A 21193-nucleotide genomic window follows, 5' to 3' on the forward strand; every position below is an offset into this window, starting at 1 on the left:
GACAGAGTTTTATCCATGGAGTATACGTCATCAAGGAGTGACCTAATCTACAACACCTCTGTTTGGTTAAAACTTCATACAGTCTTACATGCGTGATCAAAGTAGGTTACTAGTATAAGTATGTAGCATGACGTGAGTCCAGATCTAAGCCTACAGGGACAAGCAGCACTACTGACCGGTACACACTCCAAGGCTTTACACTGCAAAAAGGCATCCAACGCGATTTCAGGGCAGCAAAACTGGAAATATTCTGAATAAGGCAATCTTTGTGATATTGACACATACTGTTTCACATTAGCACATTTGAGTTTGTATTTCATTTCATTTATTTCATTTCATAGCTTGGGCTTTTAAAACTGCAGAAACAAGCCCCAAGATGAGTCCTTTATTTTCTAAAAATCAGCCAAGGGCCCTTCCAGTAAACATTTTGCGTCAGAATTTTTGCTCCATGAGGGTCAATATACATTGGGATAGTGTGGCTTCAACTCAGTATGTAGATAAATGACTAGAATATTGGCTCTGAAAAAAATCAGGTTTCCAAGCCCTAAAAACTGGCACTGGATGCCTTAAACGCAATGTCACACGCTTGAACACAAGTCACTGAGCTCATTAGGTTCAGAGTCAACAACAGCAGCACCTGAAAACAGCTATTGTGACAGACCAGTCTCAACATATGTATCCCAGTTGTGTATTTCATACTCAATGTGGTCTTCATACATGAAATCTGTGCAAAGAAAAATCCCAAGGAATCGTGTTTCTCATCTCTTCAGACATTATGGACACAAAAGCTTTAAAAAGTACATTTTTTAAATATAAGGAATATTTTCTCTTCAACCTCCTTGGCCGAAACCAGTACAATCAATACAAATTAAGGTAGCTTGATAATACTATGATGTAATGATGCCATACTTCTGTAGCATGACTATATACTAAGCTGAAAAGTTAACTTCCTTCCTACCAGATACTGTTGAAACACCAACTTTGCACAATTTTGTCATGACACCTCCAGGATAGATCAAGTACAAGCCTCTCTTCAACACTTTATCTTTAACATCTCTTATCTTCTTATCTTATCATTACAAATTGTCCTTGCATAGTCTATCATTCATGTATCACTAAATATCTAGTGTCTAAAAATATACTGCTCTATACACTGTCTTTTTTTACATTTAACACACATATTTAGTTTTTATGGAATGATCATGACTTTATAAGTGTTGTGCGAATTGCACTTTGAAAATAATATATACACCATAGAAAGTTAACAAACAAACAAACAAATATCTAAACAAGAAAAATCTGCTTCAAAATAAAACGTGCATATTTTTTGTGGCTCTAACTGTGACAAATACTAACATACGTCCCTGATAAAAAAATTACTAGTACTTAGTATTCAGTGCTGATTTAGTATTTTCCTTGTAGAGATAAATAAGAGTGGAAACTTTTGTTACTCTAAAAACTGGTAACTGCGTCACTTTTTTACAGATAATTCACGCTTCAAACTTTGACAATAAATAGCAATGGCTTGTGATGATTCTTTTGGCAATGACATTAAAATCACATGACTCACATTAGGCTATTGCTTACTTCAACATGTTTGAACATGTTAACTTTTGTCTAAAATTATTTTCTCTAACATCTGTGAGAAAATAGCACATGTGCACAGTGAAGAGAAAACCTACAAACTGATATAAACATAGAAGAAGTAAATATTGTAAAATAGTGTGTATCATTTATTTGATGATGTGTTGGTATTCTATTGTAGATTTGCTGACTCTTTTAGTAACATCCTAAGAATTAATTTACAAGCGTGGCACAAAATCTACCATGAGAATTTGTAGGCTCTGCCGGCACAATTAGTTACCAACTATATACAAAGACAGTTCTTCACCACAGAACAGTAAGTAGAATACTGACAAAAAGAAACACTGAGTCAAGACATCTGCAACAACAGAAATTCTAAAGACTTAAGAAATGATACAGATGATCTGTCGATCTATCCACATTACAAGATACCAAACTGACAGTTACTTAAGCAACGGGATAGATTTTGAAAATGGTCAGCCGTTTTAGTCACAGACCAAAGGTAGTGGATGCTACCAGGAATGTCTGACCATTTTCAAAATCTATCCAGTTGCTTGAGTAACTGTTACTTTGATAGAGCTGATCAGTAAGACGTGTTGCTCTTGAGCAGTGAGGTGTCGTCTGCACAGTCGTCCAAGCTTCGTCTCCACCTGCGCACCTGCAGTGATAGGCAAATTTCCAATGTATCATCTTATTATGCTTTACATTGCATTATGTTATACTATTGTTTTACTTATTTCGTAAACATGACTTTATGTGAACCAGTCAGAATTGCAGAATAAACCTCCAGGTTGTGTAAAGAGATTCTCTTTATTCATGACTTACAGTTTGTTTAGTTGGGGTAAGTTACTTAAGTTTTGTATCGACTTATGATAGGCATGAACCTTCTTTTTAGTTGTGTTACCTTTCTTCTGGTGAAACAAACAAACAAACAAACAAACAAACAAACGGACCTGCCACTGCCCCAGCATGACGACCAGCAGCAGCATGCACATGCCGCAGATCCCCGCCATCACGTATGCCACCATCATTAGCACTGTGGTGTCTTCCTGAGGCACCGTGTACGCACAGTCAGTCGTGTTACCTGCATGGATACAAAAGGTAACCTCTCATTAACCACAGTCTGTCATGTTACCTGCACAGGAACAACACATAACCACACTGTTACAGCAGCCTGAGGCACCGTGGATGCACAGTCCGTCGTGTTTTTTTTTTTTTTAATATCTATTCAACAAAGGAAAAGAACAAAAGAAGTGAACCATCCAACTTGACAACATAAGTCAAATAAAACCAAAGTAACTCAAATGTACATATGGTACATACAAGTAGTATGAAATCATAATAAATAGGTAATATCAGTCTGTCGTGTTACCTGTATGGGTACATAAAGCCACACTGACATAATTTTATAGATGACATCCTCTGAAGACCCCAAAACTACTGCACGCGGGTGAATAAAAAAATCCAGCCAAAGAAACAATGCTGTTAAACAACAGGAATACAAAGCTGGTATTATGAATTTGAGGTATTACATAGCGAGTTTTACGGCAAGCCAGCATATGCTAGCCTTTCGCGGCATATATAAGTTGGCACAGTACTGAGTACTTTTTGTAGGACAGTATTTCATGATTATGCATTAATGCGTTACTCACTGTGTGGGAATGGTCCTGCCACCCCTGAGGACTGGGTTGTGTCTCGGACTGTCAACAACAAGAACCTTGTTAAAACCTTGGGAAACATGTACGTGTAATTCAACCACTACATGTAGTAGAAAAACACTAGAGATCTAAAACATAAAAAGGCTTAAATTTCATTGGATAACCCTTTGTTACATCTGAGTAGCAAACAGAAGACGCCCCACCTCCACATGTGGACTTGGCAAAGCCCACCGTCTTGTTTGCCCTGTCGAAGACAACGTAGAATCCCTCCATCACTACAGCTCCAATCACAGTTCCTGTAACAAACAAACAGCTCATTACAAGGAATCCAATGGGATAAAACCTAGACATGCGATGATTATCAGTCGTCTCTCAACAGTTGTAAGAGATGTAAAAGTACTCATATATTATTGTGAGGACCCCTATCACACATGAGGTGCAGGCTGGAACAATCGTCTTTGACAGATGACAGATCCACACAGATCTTTGCTGTCAGAATATAGACAATGGCGAACCCGATACATACTAGAATACATTATACATGTAGTTTGTTTATATTGCCAGTTTATACTGTCATCTCCTTCTAAGCTCCACAAAGTTTTCACAAAGAAATGCCAGGAGGGCAGTGGCTAGCAAGCATAAGCCCCTGGCATGTCTACTGTGAGCTGCAGCAATCTTTAAATGGGAAATTAGTGACCAAGTAATTGAGTAGAAGGCAGACAAACAATGAAGCACACAGACTACCTGTGTCTGATGAGGTGATGGCAAACTTGTAGCAGTCCTCGGTGCGGCCTAGCCCGTCGCTGACGGCGCGCATGTACTGCTGCGGGGAGATGAGGAGCTTGAACTCCTCACTGTTGGAGGTGCCCTGCAGGTAGATGCCCATGGGAGGGAAGTGTTCCCACGGTGTGGAACCGATCTTCCAGCACATCAGGTCCTCACCCGTCCAGAACTCTGGGGGGATGTCGATCTGTGGAGGGGAACAGGCTGGCTTTATTACTGTACTACAGCTCTACAGAGTTGGTGTGTTACACTGAGGGGTGGTTATACTAGTTATACAGAAGCTTTTTTGTTACGTCAAGGGCTATACAGAAGCTGGTAAGTTACGCTGGGCGTATATGCTGGCAATAGGGATACAGAAGCTGGTGTGTTATGCTGAGCGGCAGTTATACCAGCTATACAGATACAGAAGCAGGTGTGTTACGCTGAGCGGCAGTTATACCAGCTATACAGATACAGAAGCTGGTGTGTTACGCTGAGCGGCAGTTATACCAGCTATACAGATACAGAAGCTGGTGTGTTACACTGAGGAGCAGTTATACCAGCTATACAGATACAGGATTTAAGGTTCTTTACATATTGATTTATTGAGGGTAATGCAGGTTATGTTACAATCTCGCGTTTTAACTCTTTTCAATCAAAATAAGGACACCTGTCGGACAGTCCAGAACTCTGCAGGGATGTCGATCTATACAGGGGAACACGCTGGCTTTATTACAGAAACTTAAGCCCTACGGCTTGTACAGTTCTCTAAATATTGATTAGGCCACACCGTTTTAATTTTATGGATGACATCCTCTGAAGACCCCCAAACTAGTGCGCGCAGGCGAATAAAAAAAATTTGGCCAAAAATAAAAATGCTACTAAACCATAGGAATACACAGTTGGTATTGTAAATTTGCGGCAGTACATAGCGCCGTATACGGAAAGCCATCGGCACTGTACTCAATGTACTGAGTTTTTGAGTCATGGAGCTTCTGTAGCCTGGGTGTCTGGCTCCGTATTGTCGCTAACTATGGACTACCCAGGCCTAGACTACCAGGCCAGAGCCTCGGAGGACGTGATCTTTTTTTTTTTTGGAGAACAGGCGAAAATCAATGCGCGCGCGGATGTCATCCATAAAATTAAATCGGTGTGGCCTTATTGAGACCTATTACAGCCCCTATGGCATGTAGAGTTTCCTAAATATTGATTTATTGAGAGCAGAGTAGGTTATGTTACAGTGTCATGTTCTACCTCTTGTCAATCAAAACAAGAACAACGTACAAAATTACCTTTATGTTTCTTTTACCAGTTTGATGACTACATTTAAGTTATGACTGAAATGACGTTTGAAAATCAAGGTTTCTAGATTTTAAACTTACTGATTGAGTTACCTAGCCTGGCTAACATCCTGTTGTATACTGGGACTCCCATACTCACTCTCTTTTTTAGGAAGAGTAGGATGGCACCTGGGCTATATGACTTTCCAACAATGAGACAACAACTGACTACTCACATCTGTCTTGGCATCCAGCATTTCCTTGACTTTCCGGAAGACTTTCTTGGGGACTCTGAGGTTGGTGGTGCCGCTGTCAACTATAGTCTTGTCAAAGTTGTACTGCAAGAGAGACCTCCAGGTCAAAGTTGAACTAAGTATTGTGTAAATCATTCTTTATTCAATGAACAAGAAATATACAAGAACTCCAGGTCATGCCAGCCAGTAATGACCGAGCATGCAGGACAACATTAACAATGACAACGACTATGACAAACACAGATGACATTCAAATTGACCAAACTTAGGAACAAGAGGTTTAAAATCTGGGATTAATTAAATATCAATTGAACATTATTTTTAAAAAAAAGCATCTGTATTACTGTAGTAATTATTTCAATAAAACAATAGCATTACAAAGAGTATATTGCACGATTTGTGTTGTTTGGCTTATTGCACTGTATAGGTCAGGGCTATTGCCCGACATGAATTACTGTTATTGCACGGCGTGTACATAAATGGACTGCATATTAATCTTGTCCACTTTGTATACTAATTGTATATCAGTACTATATATGAATCCTGTATATTATGTCATCCCATATGTATACCAGGGCTCAAGTACTCACTTCCTAAAAAAAATGCCATGCATATGGGAGCCCTGGTATACAATAGGATGGCACAAAATCTTGATTTTCTTTATATATATATAACTGTATGTTAATCCTGCCCACTTTGCCATACGCTGCACAAGTGTCAGAAGGATTAACTTATGCACTATAATCATTACTGGTACTACTGGAAGCAAATAATTGCTTTACATATCAATACATTTTTTTGTGTTGTACATGTATATCATTTCAAGGACAACTGAAGTGAAACTCAACACAGCGTATGGTAAATAAAGTTGCCTCTAGTCCACAACAGATAAACTTGCAGCAGAACTGCCAAAACTGAAATGCACAGTTAATCAGTGACCACATTGTTGTAAACCTTTAATCCATGGGCTAAACCACTGATTATCCAGATCAAGGGCACAAAAAGCCCTTCACATCTGGGGTTATATGAACCTTGATTACTTCAAATCCCTAGTAAGGCCACATCAACTTCTGTAACTTGGTTTCCCAACAAGAAAAATGACCAATAAAACACAGATCACAGGTTAGTATCAGGGGACAAGGATGTAGCATAGATGTCTGTTACTTGTTCAAAAAGATTATTGCAATGCTTAATACATGTACAGTAATTCACATTCACATTGTTAATATGATATCTTTCTCATGACAGGGCCACTTCATATCATTAAAAAATCTGTTTGAAGCAATTGATGCATGAAGGTGAATAAATTTGAACTGCCTAATGCAGATATCATGGAATAAGCCAGGGATAATGACAGCCATTATTGCCTGACTGTGGTGCTTAAAATGTTCACTTTGGATCAATTCTGCAGCAAGTTAAGGCCTAGGAAAAAATATGTTGTGTTTCCTGTTTCCCAACTAACCCTAGATAAAACTGGTGACCCTAGACTTTTTTTTGGGTCGGACCCCTGCAAGGAAGATACATTTTTTGAGCAGTTCAAATTTTTCTAGCTCCAGAATATGACACCTGAGTGATAAAACATACAATCAGTTTTCTAACATTGACATTGAAAATATTAGTGCCCTCATGCAAATTTCACTTTTCTATACTAAAGTGTATTGTATAAGCAAGAAGCTACTTGGTATAAGTTGGATCACTAGAGATCACCTATGTCTAATAAAGAAAAAAGAAAAAAAAAAGATAATCCCTAACCAGGACTGAAACAGGAAACACAACATTTTGTTTCCTGGGCCTAACCAGTGCTGTACTTGTGACTATCAAGGTCACCTTCTTGCTCATCCAATCTATATTTAAATGCCAACTGCCATTTGATGTGTGCCATTAGTAGGACTGTAAAGGACAGTTTGCGTGTGGGTTACGGTCTGCTGGCCACAGAGTTCTATCTGACAGAGCCGTACAGCTTAATGGGCATTAACAGAAGGATAAAAGACCATTAGTGTTTGCTAACTTTCAGTTACATTCTGCTAACTTATAAGAGGGATACAATTTCTTGTTTGTTGCAAAAAGTAAGAAGAGTTCACAACAGAAATTGAAAAAAACTACAAATGTAACATTTGCAAAGCCACTGCATAATGTTTCAAGACTAACAAACTACTGCTCTGTTCATTCTTACAGAAACATAGTCTTATACATGTACATAGTGACCAGCCCCTCCAGCTCTGTCCTGCTACATAACTTGACCCACCACTACAGGGTGTCGGCCACAGCAGTAGTTACCATGGTGACTGACATCTTGTCTAGGTCATTGACCTTATGTGTTTGGAGATGTAGAAGAAAAGAAGAAACAGACCAAAAACAATATGTTTTCCCTGTGTGAAGATAAACATGATGGAGACCAGCACATGAAAAGTAAACCTGACTCACCTCCTTGCAGTCCATTCCAAGGTCTTCTTCATCCACCTCCATCTTCGTGATGATGACCTCGTAGTACCACTCTCTCCTCAGGCTGCTGTACATGATGGGCCCCTCATACAGGTCAGCATCTATTCCTCCTACAATCTGGTAAAATCATTCAAGGTGATTCACAGCTATCAAACACTGCATGCCAATGTCTGATAGGTACATTGGGGAAGAAGAAGGTTCTATCATGTTACAAATTCAAAAAGGGAAGAACAATCAGTCTATTCACTGACATAGAGAGATTTCTCCAAGTACTTAAGTATTAGTATTACAACCTATAAGACATGTATAAGTCTGTATTCAGTTTTTCTGTTCTGTCACGGTTTTAAATATGTTAGCCATTACAAGCCCTTTATACGTACTAACAGATAAAACTGGGAGAAGAAGTCATCCCGACCATGGTTTCTCATACTCTACTGTCATATACTCAAACAGAAATTTCTCACAGATGTTATAGCATTAGTATTACAGTCTGTATTACGCTTTTCCTATCACAAATTAAAAATATTAGCCTGTGCAGTAATCAACTAAGAGGTAAAAAGTGGTAGCAGAAGTTGTGCTGACCATGGTTCCCCCCACACTGATGTCTGTGGTGTTGCCCTGGTCTATTGTCCCACACAGCTGCATGGAGAAGATGTCAGGAATGTTTCCCTCCTTCACCATGGAGTCAAAGAAGGGCTCCACAGTAGAGTCAGGCTGCACATGGAATAAAATCATCATTTATCAAATCATTAGCTGTCATCCGATGTGGGTTACTGGATAAACGTACAAGGTCATTGTCACCTATTTGTTCTCTCTACAACAAAATAATTTAGTCTTTTTACATTCAGTATCTTTTATCTTTCACTATTCTGACTTACTCCCATATCACCAAGCCAAGAAGGGGCAGCAGGCATAGCCTAGGTGCCATCCATTTTGTAACGGAGCTCCTTTGTAGTTGCTACCCTGTTTTTTTGGGGTAGCAAGTGCAAAGGAGCCCCATCACAAAGGGGATGCATTCAGGCTACAGCGTGCAGGCCAGCAAAAAACTTCCACATGATAGCTGACAAAAATACAATTTACAGACATCAGCAACAGTATTAGTTTTACATCAATGTGTTCAGAACCAAAGTCGCTGAAGACATCCAATGATACTGTGAGATGTATGATACAACATCAACAGCCCATAAAGACAGTACTTTGTTAAATGTGCAAACGGACATTTTCCTCTGTACTAAAGAGTCATTATGGGAGCGAAACTTGGCAAAATGCCTGGCAAAACGCCATCCAGGAGAGAGAGACACACATTTGGCAGCACTTTAGCCATAATCTCCACAATTCTCTGTCAGACTTCGCTATCAGCGGGGTAACATATCATCATTCTGTTGTCATTATGGTAACGTTATCATTGACCTTCTCCACATGAAGGGGTTCTGAATGACACAAAGGATGTCTGCAGGGCCTCTCTACTCCATCCATGCATGCTTTAGCTAGCTACACAGGAGCCAAAACTTTGGAATGGCACATGACACATGCAATTCTTTTGGTCACAGAATGATTTTGTGATAACAATTTTGAGTTTAATATTGGGCTCGAGTCAACTTCCTGCTGAAGTCAAGAGCATACAGGGCTTGAAATTCCTTTTTGGGATAGGTGCACTGGTGGACCCAACCTAAAAAATTGGGTACACACAAAAAAAAATTGGGTGCACCATTCAAAATATTCTTAAAGATTTTACCATATTTTGACACTTTGATGTCAAGAATATGCTACGAAAATATTTGGTTGCTCCAGTGCATCCACAGAAAAAATTGGGTGAAAGTTCTGGAACAGCTCCAATTTCGGGTGCATCAAGATTATGCACCCAGTATTTCAAATTGACAATGATTCTTTATTGCATAATTCCAAATGTACATCAGCATTTTGAGCTCTGGCATATGATGTGATGGAATGTAGGCATCACTATGGAGACAGAGGCTAATGATGTGTTACAGTGATGACGTATTTACTGTCATCAGTACCACATCTCCTGCCAGCTATGGGGCAGATGTCCAATATCAGCCCACAGTTGCCAACTGGTCCGTTCACAATGATGATGACAAAGCATGGCATTTTTGTACCAATCGATTTTTGGCACACTGCACATGTGCCCACTGCACAGATTGTGTGCGTCATCCAGGGGAAACCAGATGTTTTTATTTTCCACGTTATTACGTAAAATGACCTCAAGCTGGCCAGGCTTGGAAAATCACTAGAACTAAAAGGGATAAAACCAGTTTAAGATTTACTTTATTCATATATCAGAACTCCCAATTACCGTTAAAACCAAATTGTCATTTACGATGCTACGTTTTCCCACAATCTAATCTTTATCAATCACCATAACAGCTTAGCCCCTGACCACAGTCAAACTTTCCCCCTTTTGTCAAAGACAACTGATGGAATTGGTAGTAATTTAGTACCAATATTCTTGTGTATATAGTGCTTAAAATACTCTTTACTGCATATCTCAGTACTGGCACAGGTAATATTGAAAACTACCTGCACCAGACAAATTTTACCTGCACTACTCAGAGTCAGAATTTAGGAAGTATGGATCATAGTCATACTAAAAACTGTTTAGGAACCATTGCCATTACTGTAATTCTTTTACACTTCACTACATGTATATAACATAAACCCGGTTCACAGACTGGTGTAGGTTAGGTATCAGCACAGCTCCAATTCAACCTGCACTAACCTGCGTATACAAGTGGGATTTTGAACCCTGGTATATACGATGATGAGAGCAGTGTTCTAACCAGCGTCCATCTTTCCATCATTTGACAGAATTTTGCCCAATCCGTCATCTTTGAAGGATACAATTCAGATGTCATTCAACTAACCTTTATCTACCAGCTAAAATTGCACCTCAAATGCAGGAAATAGTATTTCAGACGGTCAAGATTTCAAAATTTCCTGGAGGAGCATGCCCCTGGGCCCCTCAGGTTTGTCGTCTTGGTACTTGACGTACATCAAATAAAACTGAGATGGTGGAAAAAAAGTTTCAGGCTGGCTAGAACACTGGCTGAGAATTTCCCCAGGACCTAATCTCCAAGCAGATCCCTCTCGGTGGCAAAAAGACAGTATCAATTTGGCCAGACAGTATCCATTAGCCAGAGAAGGTTGCCAGCCACCGACAGGTTGGTGGGGGTAGCGAAAAAAAAAACGGCCATATATAAAAAGGTAACGATCATTCCCCCACAACCTCTGCTTGGGTACCCAGGACCTACCCGTGCTATTTCTGAGTAGGCCAGTCCCAGAATGCCCTCCCAGTTGGAGCCGTTAATGAAGAAGTTACTGGAACTGGTGATGCTGGCGATGTTCGCACGGACTGTCACATTTGGTCCGGAGGGGAGGCTGACCTCGTCCGTGCCAAGCGAACCCTTCCAGTTGCCTTGTGTGTACGGCACGTAGACAGACTTCTGCGAATCCATGTAGGTAGATGATCTGGGGAGAGAACATGAGATAAATGAAAAGAATAGCTGAGAGCTAAAACTAAAACTTTTGAAAATTTGAAATTTTTTCACAAAATGAAGCCAGTCTAGACATAGTAAAATGTTGAACTTCATTCCAGCACAAGGATTACACAGGGATCAAATTTTCAATGACCACTGTCACCTTCATCCGGATAATTAATGACCAATCACTTTAAAACGTAATCTCATGAGAGTTGCGTTTACAGACACGAGAGTGACATGACCTTATTCACACAAGATCAGACATCTAGACATCTCTTCAGGCAATTTCAGCTTCAAGTCAAGAAATGTTTTGCTCTTACAGATACACAAAGACAGCTTACAAAATCTCTGTATTGTATCATAGTATAACTACAATCTAACTGTGAAGTGTTGGTTAATGGCCAAAAGGTTTCAGTAACACATTTCATAGCCAATATCAATGCTACATATTTATGGTTTCACTGTTCCACCTTCTGGCAATATATACTTCTGTATCACTGACTAAGGACATAAATGTAGGATGGTCCTGACATGCATGGCTGTTATCAGAGATAAGATACAAAAGCACGAGGAGAGGGCACAGCTGGAGGATAACCAGTATTACAGCTGGGGGACTCAGAAGTCGGAAAAAAAATTGTTCCCGGGGCAAAGAACAAGAAATCGATCCACAATCACAGCATCCTCTTCCCTTTGCGCCGCACTCAGGGGAAATTATAAAAGGTGGTTTATGGACTTGAGGGTCAGAGCGGAGCTTACTGGGCTAATAGGATATTTTCTGATGTGATTAGTCCTGCAGGGCGGGGAACCGCATCAGGATGGCTGAGGCTTAGCCTTCCTTTCCTCCAGCGGCTCTGAAATCTCTACCTGGATTACGAGTTCATTAAAAGTGGGGAAGACAATGGCCTCTGTGGGGATAGGGTTGCCAGCACCTGCTCACCCCCAGGCTACACGGACGGGTAACGTGGTAATGACACGGTCGGATGGCGCTGAGGCTTAATCTCCATGATTGTCTACAGCCTGAAGAGAGGATTGAGCTACAATCAACTCCCAATACATTCATCAGTGCTTGTTATCCTTACACCAGCATCGTGTGCATCACTATATCTTACATTAAACGGCGCTTAAATTTTGATATGGCTACATCAAAGAAAAGGCTCTGTCATTAGGCCTTACTCACGGGGCAAAGTGGGACAGTGCTGAAAGTTTGCCGGTTCGTTTCCAAGGGTATTTTAAAGTATCATGTATAAACTTTTCTAACTTTTATTGGTTAGAAAAAGTCTATTGGCATTTGTACGCCTCCCATCCAAGTCCCTATGAGGGTACAGTTAGATGTAGCGATGCATACTGGTTCACTGGACTTGGATCCGGACTTGTAAGAATGTTTAGGTTCAAGTCCAAAAAAACCTAAAGTCAAGAACCGAGTCCGGACTTATTACCATAAAAGACCATTTCACATACCCCTTTTCTTTCCAAACCACCTAAAACCTTCCGTAGATTGCAAAATCTTTGCTGCAAAATGAAGAAAACATTGCCATTGGGCATCGGCAAGTACCGCCCTCCATGTTACGTGGCCAAAGTTTCACCCAGACAACATTGCAAGGTTGCCAACATGCAATTTTGTATATGCCACGGGTTTAGGTCCAGACTTACAAGTCCGGACCTGAACCTAAACCTCTGGACTTGAATCCGGACCTGAACCTAAAATTGGGTTTAGGTATGCATCACTAGTTAGATGTAGGATTATATGTTTGTGATACAGCCAGGCTTTCTGCTGATCATAGCTCTAGGACTCGAGTCTAACAGGATCAGTTTGTTGGATAGCTTCTGTTCAGAGCATCGATGTTGATCGGATATCAGGGCATTGGTCTACAGGACAAACCACAACATCTACCTTAAAGNTTTTTTTAGAATTAAAGGAGTACTAACCTCCAGAAGGAGGTGCTATATTTCGATAGGCATTAATTTTAGGAAGTGAAAATGCATATTACTTTACAGTATACAATTAAATGCCCATTTTGCGCGCAAGTCTTAAAACGCATCGAATCCAGGACAAACTCTCCAAATACCCTCAAAACTATCCCAGAATACACCACGCTACCACATTGGTGTCTATGTTTTAAACAAAAAGTTACGTTACCTATTTATTTTAGGGGCGATAAGAAAAATTCGTTCCGTTTTGTGTTCTTTGGTATCTTACCAACCATTGCCTTTCTTGATGTCCTTATCGCCCCTTATTTATGCCGAAATATTGACGATGAAAAAAACGGTGTAATCTAATTATCTTTTCCATAAGTGGCGTAATCTAATCATTTGTTCAATTAATACTTACATGCAAATAAGTTGAGAAAATCAAAACACGCAGGATGAAACTGGCGCTCACTGCGTTAGACATCCTGATATAATAGTATTCAAACCACAGGTCAAGTAAAGTAAAGCAAGTAATTTCTCAATAATCAGCTTGTTAATGTGCTTGTCTCCTACATTTTCGCCGAAAAATGTTTATGTTGACTTGAAGTGTATGAGGATTGCGTAGTCCAGAGTTCCCGGATGTATCGATTGTGGTTCAGCATGGGGAAAATTTATATTGATGTCGCTTTACAAACATGCGCCGCGCAAGTCATACACGCGAAATTATGTAAAAAGTCGGCTAGTTATGTATTCATCGCAGCATGATGTATCAGAAAATAGCACTTCCTTCTGGAGGTTAGTACTCCTTTAAGACAAGGGTCAAGAAAAGCATGCTGCTTTGCTATATCCATCTGATTATCTCAATAACAATACTGACTGCTGCATAGAAATTCTATCTAAATGATATTAACTTAAATGATTTTTAATTGATGCCAACAGTCTGAAGAACTCTGACACATTGTGAATACTTTCTAGTAATATATAGTAGAGGGGATTCATTCCTCAAGCTACCGACATGCACACGCAGTCGTCCCTCAGTAAGACATCTGGAGCAGCATAGTTTCCGCTTAGAACTTTTATTCAGCCTGTCACACTGAATACTTTCTAGTAAGATACGTTAACGTTGTACTTACGAACTCCTATCAAAGTACTTGTTCAAGAAGGGATGAGGTGCTGCTCCTACAGCAAAGTTACTGCTGCCTGTGTCGACCAAGATGTTCAACTGTGGGAAGAAAAGACATTGTATGTCCTTAACTCAATAGTTACGAATACAGACTGTACTAATTGACTAATCTATACATTGTAAGTACATGTATGTGTATGCATATTAAAAAAGTTGTTTGCCTAGCCATGTAAATTGTTCACGCTGACCCCACCACATCATTGATTTCCAATATTCTCACTTCTAAAGAATGATACAACAAATGTCTGTGACCCAATCAATGCCAACCCATCTGTCAAACGCATAATATCGACACTGATCTGCTTAAATTACTCTTCCCCCAGGGACAGAAAGAGTTCCAGAGAGATATAAAACAGATGAAGCTCTACTACTACTACTAACAACCCAATATTACATCACGAGCTGTGCAAGGGCTGTCGGCTGAACACTGTTAAAAAGATCTTTCTCCTATTCACAGAGGATTACTAGCATCAAATATTTATTGCGTTCCTGAGCCTCTGTCCCCCCCCTGGGAGGGTGATACACCGTCCTGGTGATGAAGGATGCGCTTACCTAATGATCTCACCTCAGTCTCTCAGGTCGTTATCAAACACGTAAGAGATTAAGGAGGAAGATAAATATTGTTTCCTTTGAAATGTCAAGGATATATCACATTCGTAATCCTCTTAGATGGAATAAAGTGCCAGTGGGTACATTAGCAGTGTTATATCAGTTAGATCTTTATGCTTTTAACTTGATGAATAAAACTGGTGTTCAACTTCTTACAGGTTCCCTGGGAATTCTTAGTTGGTACAGAAAAGATCCAGAGATTTTGATAATCAAAGACAGTTGGGCATAACTTCTGACTAATTAACGTTCTTGTGCTGAGTAGTATCCCCCTTTGCAGATTTCCGGATCCTAAAGCGGCAGCGTTTATTTTTTGGGGAGCTGATACATGATTTTTTTTTAAAGGCTGAGATTCCCTAATGCAGTAGACGGAATTATAATATGGAGTTGTGCCTCCCTGGCATTTCTGGTTTGGGACAGGGTGATTTAGCTCTCTCCGCAGATACAGCTCAAACCCCGAAAAAGGCCCTCCCCTGAAAGAAACTGCTGCTCTAGTTGCTCGAGTCGAAGAAACAAATGCTGCCCTGTTAGAAGTCTGCACTTCTACTAGTATCCTTTTGGCTTCAAACTTTTGGGTAAAGCTATTGACAATCAGGTTGGGCAAACTTCTCAGCACATCATATCAATTTCATAAATATAAGGACTAATAATTACAACATTACAAAAAGGTCACTCTGACAGTTGGATCAGTCACCTGTGAAATGTCAAATGGACTCATCTCAATCATTGGGTTATTATCAGAATGTTAATCAGCTTGAATAGTTAATCAGAATAATTAACATATATATATATTTTAAAAAAATTGATAACCTTTTTGTAAGAAACATTCAGAAACTGATTGAGCTTTTGTGACATGGGAATTACTCCTGCCCAACATCTCTATTCTGTATTCAGAATAACTATTGTAATATGAATGACAACATAAACAAAAGGACAACTGTCGTGTGACATCATGATAAATTATTGGCATTTGTCAATTGCACATTTCCTTTGAATTAAAATCACACAGAGTATAGACATTAAAATGAGCTGTCATGTCTATTATCTTTGGGAAAATAAAGAAGATTGATTTACGTTATCGTGCGAGTTTTCACAGTTTTCTACATGTTTCTATTTGGACAGTCATCACAACAAAGAAACGAGGCTTTTCTTTTTTGATGGTCCTTTGACAGTTCAGCCCTGACACAGCAAAATATTGTGCTGTTTATTTTTCATTTCAGATGACTTTTACAATCAGTGTTGTCGTATAAACCACCATATTATTGCCTATAAACAAATCTGTATCCTTCATATCATACTGAACACAAATTTACAGACAATACCAACCAGTTGGGGAGGGGTGCCCAGGGCCATCTCTACGTAGTACCCTTGCCCTGGTTTCCCCCGTAAGTTGTCCTCCTGTGCGCTCGGATCGGCCCCGACATCTCCCTCCAACACGTCCTCGCTGATTTCTCTCGATATCCTCTTCAGCGGGATTCTCAAAACTTTTTTGCCATCGCCGGGTATACGCAGAAAACCGGACGGGGACGAAACACTTTCTACGCACACGGAAGTCCACAACACGACCAGCAGACCGGTCGCCAGCGCCGAAAACTCACACATCTTTCCCTTTCCCCGGTACAGCTTATCTACACAAACATATCGGCGTCATCTAAAACGCGTTGTTAGGGCCATGACAGCGAGTGCGAGACGAGAAAGTTGGCATTTACTAGTTTGTCGACCCGAACTTCCTTCTCCCTCTACTCTGCGGGAGACGTAGGCGGATGTTGTAAAGCATGATGGGAAAACGAAAGGGTGGGCCCTACCATTGGGAACACGGGGAGGAACGTCTATGTAACTTTTTAATGTGCTTTGCCTTCTGAAGCCTTTTACAAAGTTAGCCTTGCTTTCTCTGGCCAACATGTGGAAATCAGACAGATGGAATTAAATTTGTGGCTTCTGAAGGTTTCAATGAATCACTGTTTAGTATGGGGTGTGATAAAGTTTGTAAAGTATTGCCTTCGTGATTTCTCACTTCACTGTAACGTTAACATGTACATTGTATGTTATAAAACATTTTCTGTGACTCTTGTGATCACCTGAAATGTTTTGTTTTCTACGTACAAACACAACATGTAGCTGCAATATTCCAGTCTTCAATCAAGTCTCAGGTCCTGTTTACTTGAATTGTCAAGGTTGATTTTACAGTAGTGAGTGTAGAACCCTACTTTGCCTACATGTGTCAGTGGGTAGGCAAGTCTCAAAATTGGGTACACCATGGAGCTATAACTCCATGGGTACACTCTCTTCAAAAGACAAAACACTCAATAATCTCCCTCAATACTTTTATTCCACTGATTTTCAACATAACACGAACATAGGGTAAAACAACGTAAATGAACAACCTAATCCATGTACACTCCGTAGTATTTGAACTCAGTACTCCGACTGTGGACCAGTAACAAGGCACTGGAATGAGTTAAACTTTTACATACTAGTAAAACCAACCATGGAATGTCAAAAGTTAGATAGAACACATTTAGAATTATGTTTGAATAGTACTGATTACTTCCAACATCTATCACATAACAGTGGATCATAACAGGTTTTTGTATAATAAAGACTAGGATTGTTGAACATTTCAAACCAGTGAAAATACAGCAGGTATTGTATAGGGAACACAAGAGGGAACCTGTCCTGTTGACAATATCTGCACTTGTGTTTTGATTTCATATCATTATACATGTATATTGATTAAAATCCAGTAGCTTCCCCTACACCTAAATTGAAATTTCCATTGTATCACCAAGTCGCATTCCTTGTAACAGTGTAAGAATTAGTAAGTGTTATGCATTAACAGGTACTACATATGACAATCCAAGTATTGTATTGACTTACAATTCGACAGTGTATGATTGTGAAAGTAGTAAAATTTCTATGCATAGAAAAAAAACAGCAACAAATGAGCTCTTTTGGAACATCAACTAAACATCTAACAAACCCATAGATGATGTACTTGTAGAAAGTAAAGAATGACTAATCTAACAGCATTAGAAAGCAAGCATGAAACTAAAGCTTTGTGCTGAATTCTTGAACAAAACAAAGATGTATGAAAATCTAACATCCATTTCTAAAATCGTTCTTGTTTCCACACATGTAGTATGGAGGGAAAACGTCCTCCCTTGTCAACCTCTCCTCTCCCTTATTCCCATGAGAAATGTTTCTTCAGGTGAATCTGACAGACTCGACTCTTCAGGAACTCTCTTCCACACAGAACACACTTGTTGTTGCCCTCCCGCCCAAGACAATCCTCCACCTGCTGGCTGAACGTGCTAGTCGGAGCTCGCATGAACTTAGGGTGAGCCGTGCTGATATGTCTGTAACACTCCCCTTCACTGTCAAAGCTTTCGGAGCAGTATTGGCACTGAGGCTTCCCTTCCTCGTTAAGGAAGGGCACGTTGTGAGCTTTCTGCATGTGGAAGGAAAAGGCCCAAAACGTGTTGTAAGTCCTGCTTTGTCCGGCTGAGTTGTAAGTCCTGCTTTGTCCGCCTGACTTGGCTCTAGTTGGATCCTTGGTGGAGGATGAGCGGCACATTTGACAGATGAAGTAGCCAACGGGTTTGTTGCTTTCCGGGGACTGGACTTCACTCTTTGTTACCGGCTGCAAAAGTGGTTCTGAGGGCTGCTGAAGCTTGTCTGGCAAACCTACCGCTTTCAAGGCCTCGTGAAGATTGGTGTGGAACAACAGCTGCCCTAAAGATGGAAAATCTTGACCACAAACTGAGCAGGAGTCTGAGACAGACTCTTCTGTATGTTGGAACTGCTGATGACAACTCTGGAGGTGAGAGAAGAAACCTGTTTCATCCTTGAAGCTCTTCCCACAGCAGTGGAAACCCAGTTCTTTCTCAGTCTTACTTCTTTTCCTTTTCTGTGCCTGGTTCTCATCTGGGCTGAGCATATCATTTGAGTCAAAAACAGTCTCAGCATCCACTGCTGGCGTGTCTGTTTCATCTCCAGTACTAGTGGTCTGCTGTTTGGATGTAGGGCTTTTGGGGTACATGTATGTATTTTTCTTGGTCTACCCCGAGCTACTACTTCTCCAAAGCTTTTTTCCACCATCTTTTTCTAGGTTTGCTTCTGTTGATTTATCACTTGACTTGATTTCTGTACAGGAAACTTCTGTACCTGGGTGCTTCCTTTTGATCAGCCTGCCACTTTTGCTTTTGATAACTTTGCCACTTGTTTTGATCTTGTCTGTTTTCATTTTGTCATCATCTTCCTCATTTGAAGCCTTGATCAGACTTTTGACAAAAGAATATCTGCCTGTGTGCCCACCTTCCTCATTTTCAGCTTCATGTTTCCTTTTCTTCTTCTTCAGCTTCTTACTTATTCTTTCTTTCATCTCTTTTTCTGCAGGAACACCTTCTATGTTAGGCTCTGAGACAGAGCTTTCCTTTTTCCCAGTGAGCAGTTTTTTCTTCTCTTTGGATTTCTTTTTCTTCTTCTTCTCCTTATGCCTTTCTTGACTCTGGCTGGAAACTACTTCCTTCTCAGACTCATCCTTTACTTCAGCTGAGTCTTCTTCAGTTTTAACATCTTCATCAGCCTTACAGCTATCTGTGGGAAGAGTTTCAGGTTGATTTACAACATCTGTGGGAAGAGTTTCTGGTTGTCCTGCAACCTCTGCCAACTTCCAGCGTCTCTTCCTGTTACTCGTGATCTCTTTCTTGACAAAGTGTCCTTTCAAGTGTACAAAGTACACCCTTTCCTTTGTGAACAACCTTTGGCAGAAGACGCACTTCATCTCTAGCCCCGATTCTTTTCTGCTTCTGACATTCTCCACGCACTCGTTGAACACATTTGTAGCTTTCCGGACATGGTGGTGTTCTATGTGTTCATAGAGAGCGCTGGTGTCTGGAAATTCTTCCACACATACTTGACACTGAGGGTTTCCTTGTTCATTGAGGGGTGGCACTTTGTGAATGTTTTCTAGGTGCCTTGAAAATGCAGAGTACAAGTAATAAGTTTTCGTTTTCCCAGCTGTGCAGAGGTAACAGTCATAGGAGCCCTTTGGTGGCTGAACCCTCTTTTTAGATGATTCCTCACCAGCAAAAGACGCCTTTCTGCTAACACCTTGTCCCTCTAAGATGATGTTAAGAATGTCTTTCAGTTGAGAGCTTGAGATTTTCACAATCTGGTCATGGAGGTTGTAGAGCCTTTCTTCTGAGAAGACCTGACCACATGCCTCACACGTGAAGGACTGTGGCAGGGTGCCTTCTAAGTCTGATCCAGCGACAAACCCTTCACTGTGAACCTCTTTGAGATGTGCAAAGAACAGCTCCTCTGATGAAAACTCGTGCCTACAACACATGAAGGTCAGGCTCTGTGTGCAAGAAGCTGGCTGGAATGCGCTCGAGGGAAGAGATGTCTGGGTTTCTGCCTCCTTTGAAACATTGGTCTCAGCCAAGATGGAAGATGTTGTACCAGTATTGCATGCGTCATGAAGTTTGGTGGAAACCTCTGCAGTCTGACTTCTGTTTCCAGTAGTCAGCTTTCGGGACTGTTTGTCACTACAGGCAACATCTGTTGAGGTTTCCGAGACACCTGTAGAATGAGGTAGTCCTACCTTACTTGTATGGGCTTCAGTTGCCTTCGTGTATTCCTCAGAGTTGTTCTGACCACCCTCTGCAAGAGACCAGACTGATTCTATCTTAAGATGGCACGTGTCCTGAGGGTCCATGACAAATACTTTACGGTGGGTCTTCTTTTCTGGAAACGCATCCCCTTTGCTGAAGTACCCATCTCCCGTGGAGGGTGGCAGGATCCCGCCAGGAAGGGTGCCATAGAACGGAGCTGACATGGGGATGGCAAGATAGCTGCCTGCAGGGATGGTGATCACTGAACCTGAGCTTTGAACATTTTCCACTTCGTTCCCCACCCTGTGTAGATACAGCGGAACTGCATCTGGGCAGTACTCCATTGTAGTGGTCTGTATACGTACAGTCTGTGGCAGTACACTTTACTTGCTCCCTCCCTGGCT

General features: G+C 40.7%; 1 protein-coding gene and 1 pseudogene across 2 annotated transcripts; both read right to left on the minus strand.

Moving 5' to 3' along the window:
* Nucleotides 1-754: 754 nt before the first annotated feature.
* On the minus strand, nucleotides 755-16953 carry LOC109472317 (beta-secretase 1-like). 2 transcript variants are annotated; one of them, XM_019772007.1, is made up of 12 exons: nucleotides 16501-16953; nucleotides 14519-14607; nucleotides 11250-11466; nucleotides 8563-8694; nucleotides 7963-8097; nucleotides 5521-5622; nucleotides 3987-4212; nucleotides 3446-3538; nucleotides 3237-3284; nucleotides 2538-2668; nucleotides 2154-2242; nucleotides 755-2031 (listed from the first exon to the last, which is right to left on the minus strand). In XM_019772007.1, the coding sequence occupies exons 1-11, from the start codon at nucleotides 16774-16776 to the stop codon at nucleotides 2168-2170; spliced, it is 1524 nt and encodes a 507-aa protein (XP_019627566.1). In that variant the 5' UTR covers nucleotides 16777-16953; the 3' UTR covers nucleotides 755-2031; nucleotides 2154-2167. The 2 variants fall into 2 exon arrangements, with proteins under 2 accessions (XP_019627566.1, XP_019627565.1); XM_019772006.1 differs by having other exon boundaries at nucleotides 755-2242.
* Nucleotides 16954-17486: 533 nt separating this feature from the next.
* On the minus strand, nucleotides 17487-21154 carry LOC109472275 (annotated as a pseudogene).
* Between the last annotated feature and the right edge of the window lie 39 nt (nucleotides 21155-21193).

Source organism: Branchiostoma belcheri, unplaced genomic scaffold (genome assembly GCF_001625305.1).
Source record: "Branchiostoma belcheri isolate BF01 breed outbred unplaced genomic scaffold, Haploidv18h27 scaffold27, whole genome shotgun sequence".
Lineage (NCBI taxonomy): Eukaryota > Metazoa > Chordata > Leptocardii > Amphioxiformes > Branchiostomatidae > Branchiostoma > Branchiostoma belcheri.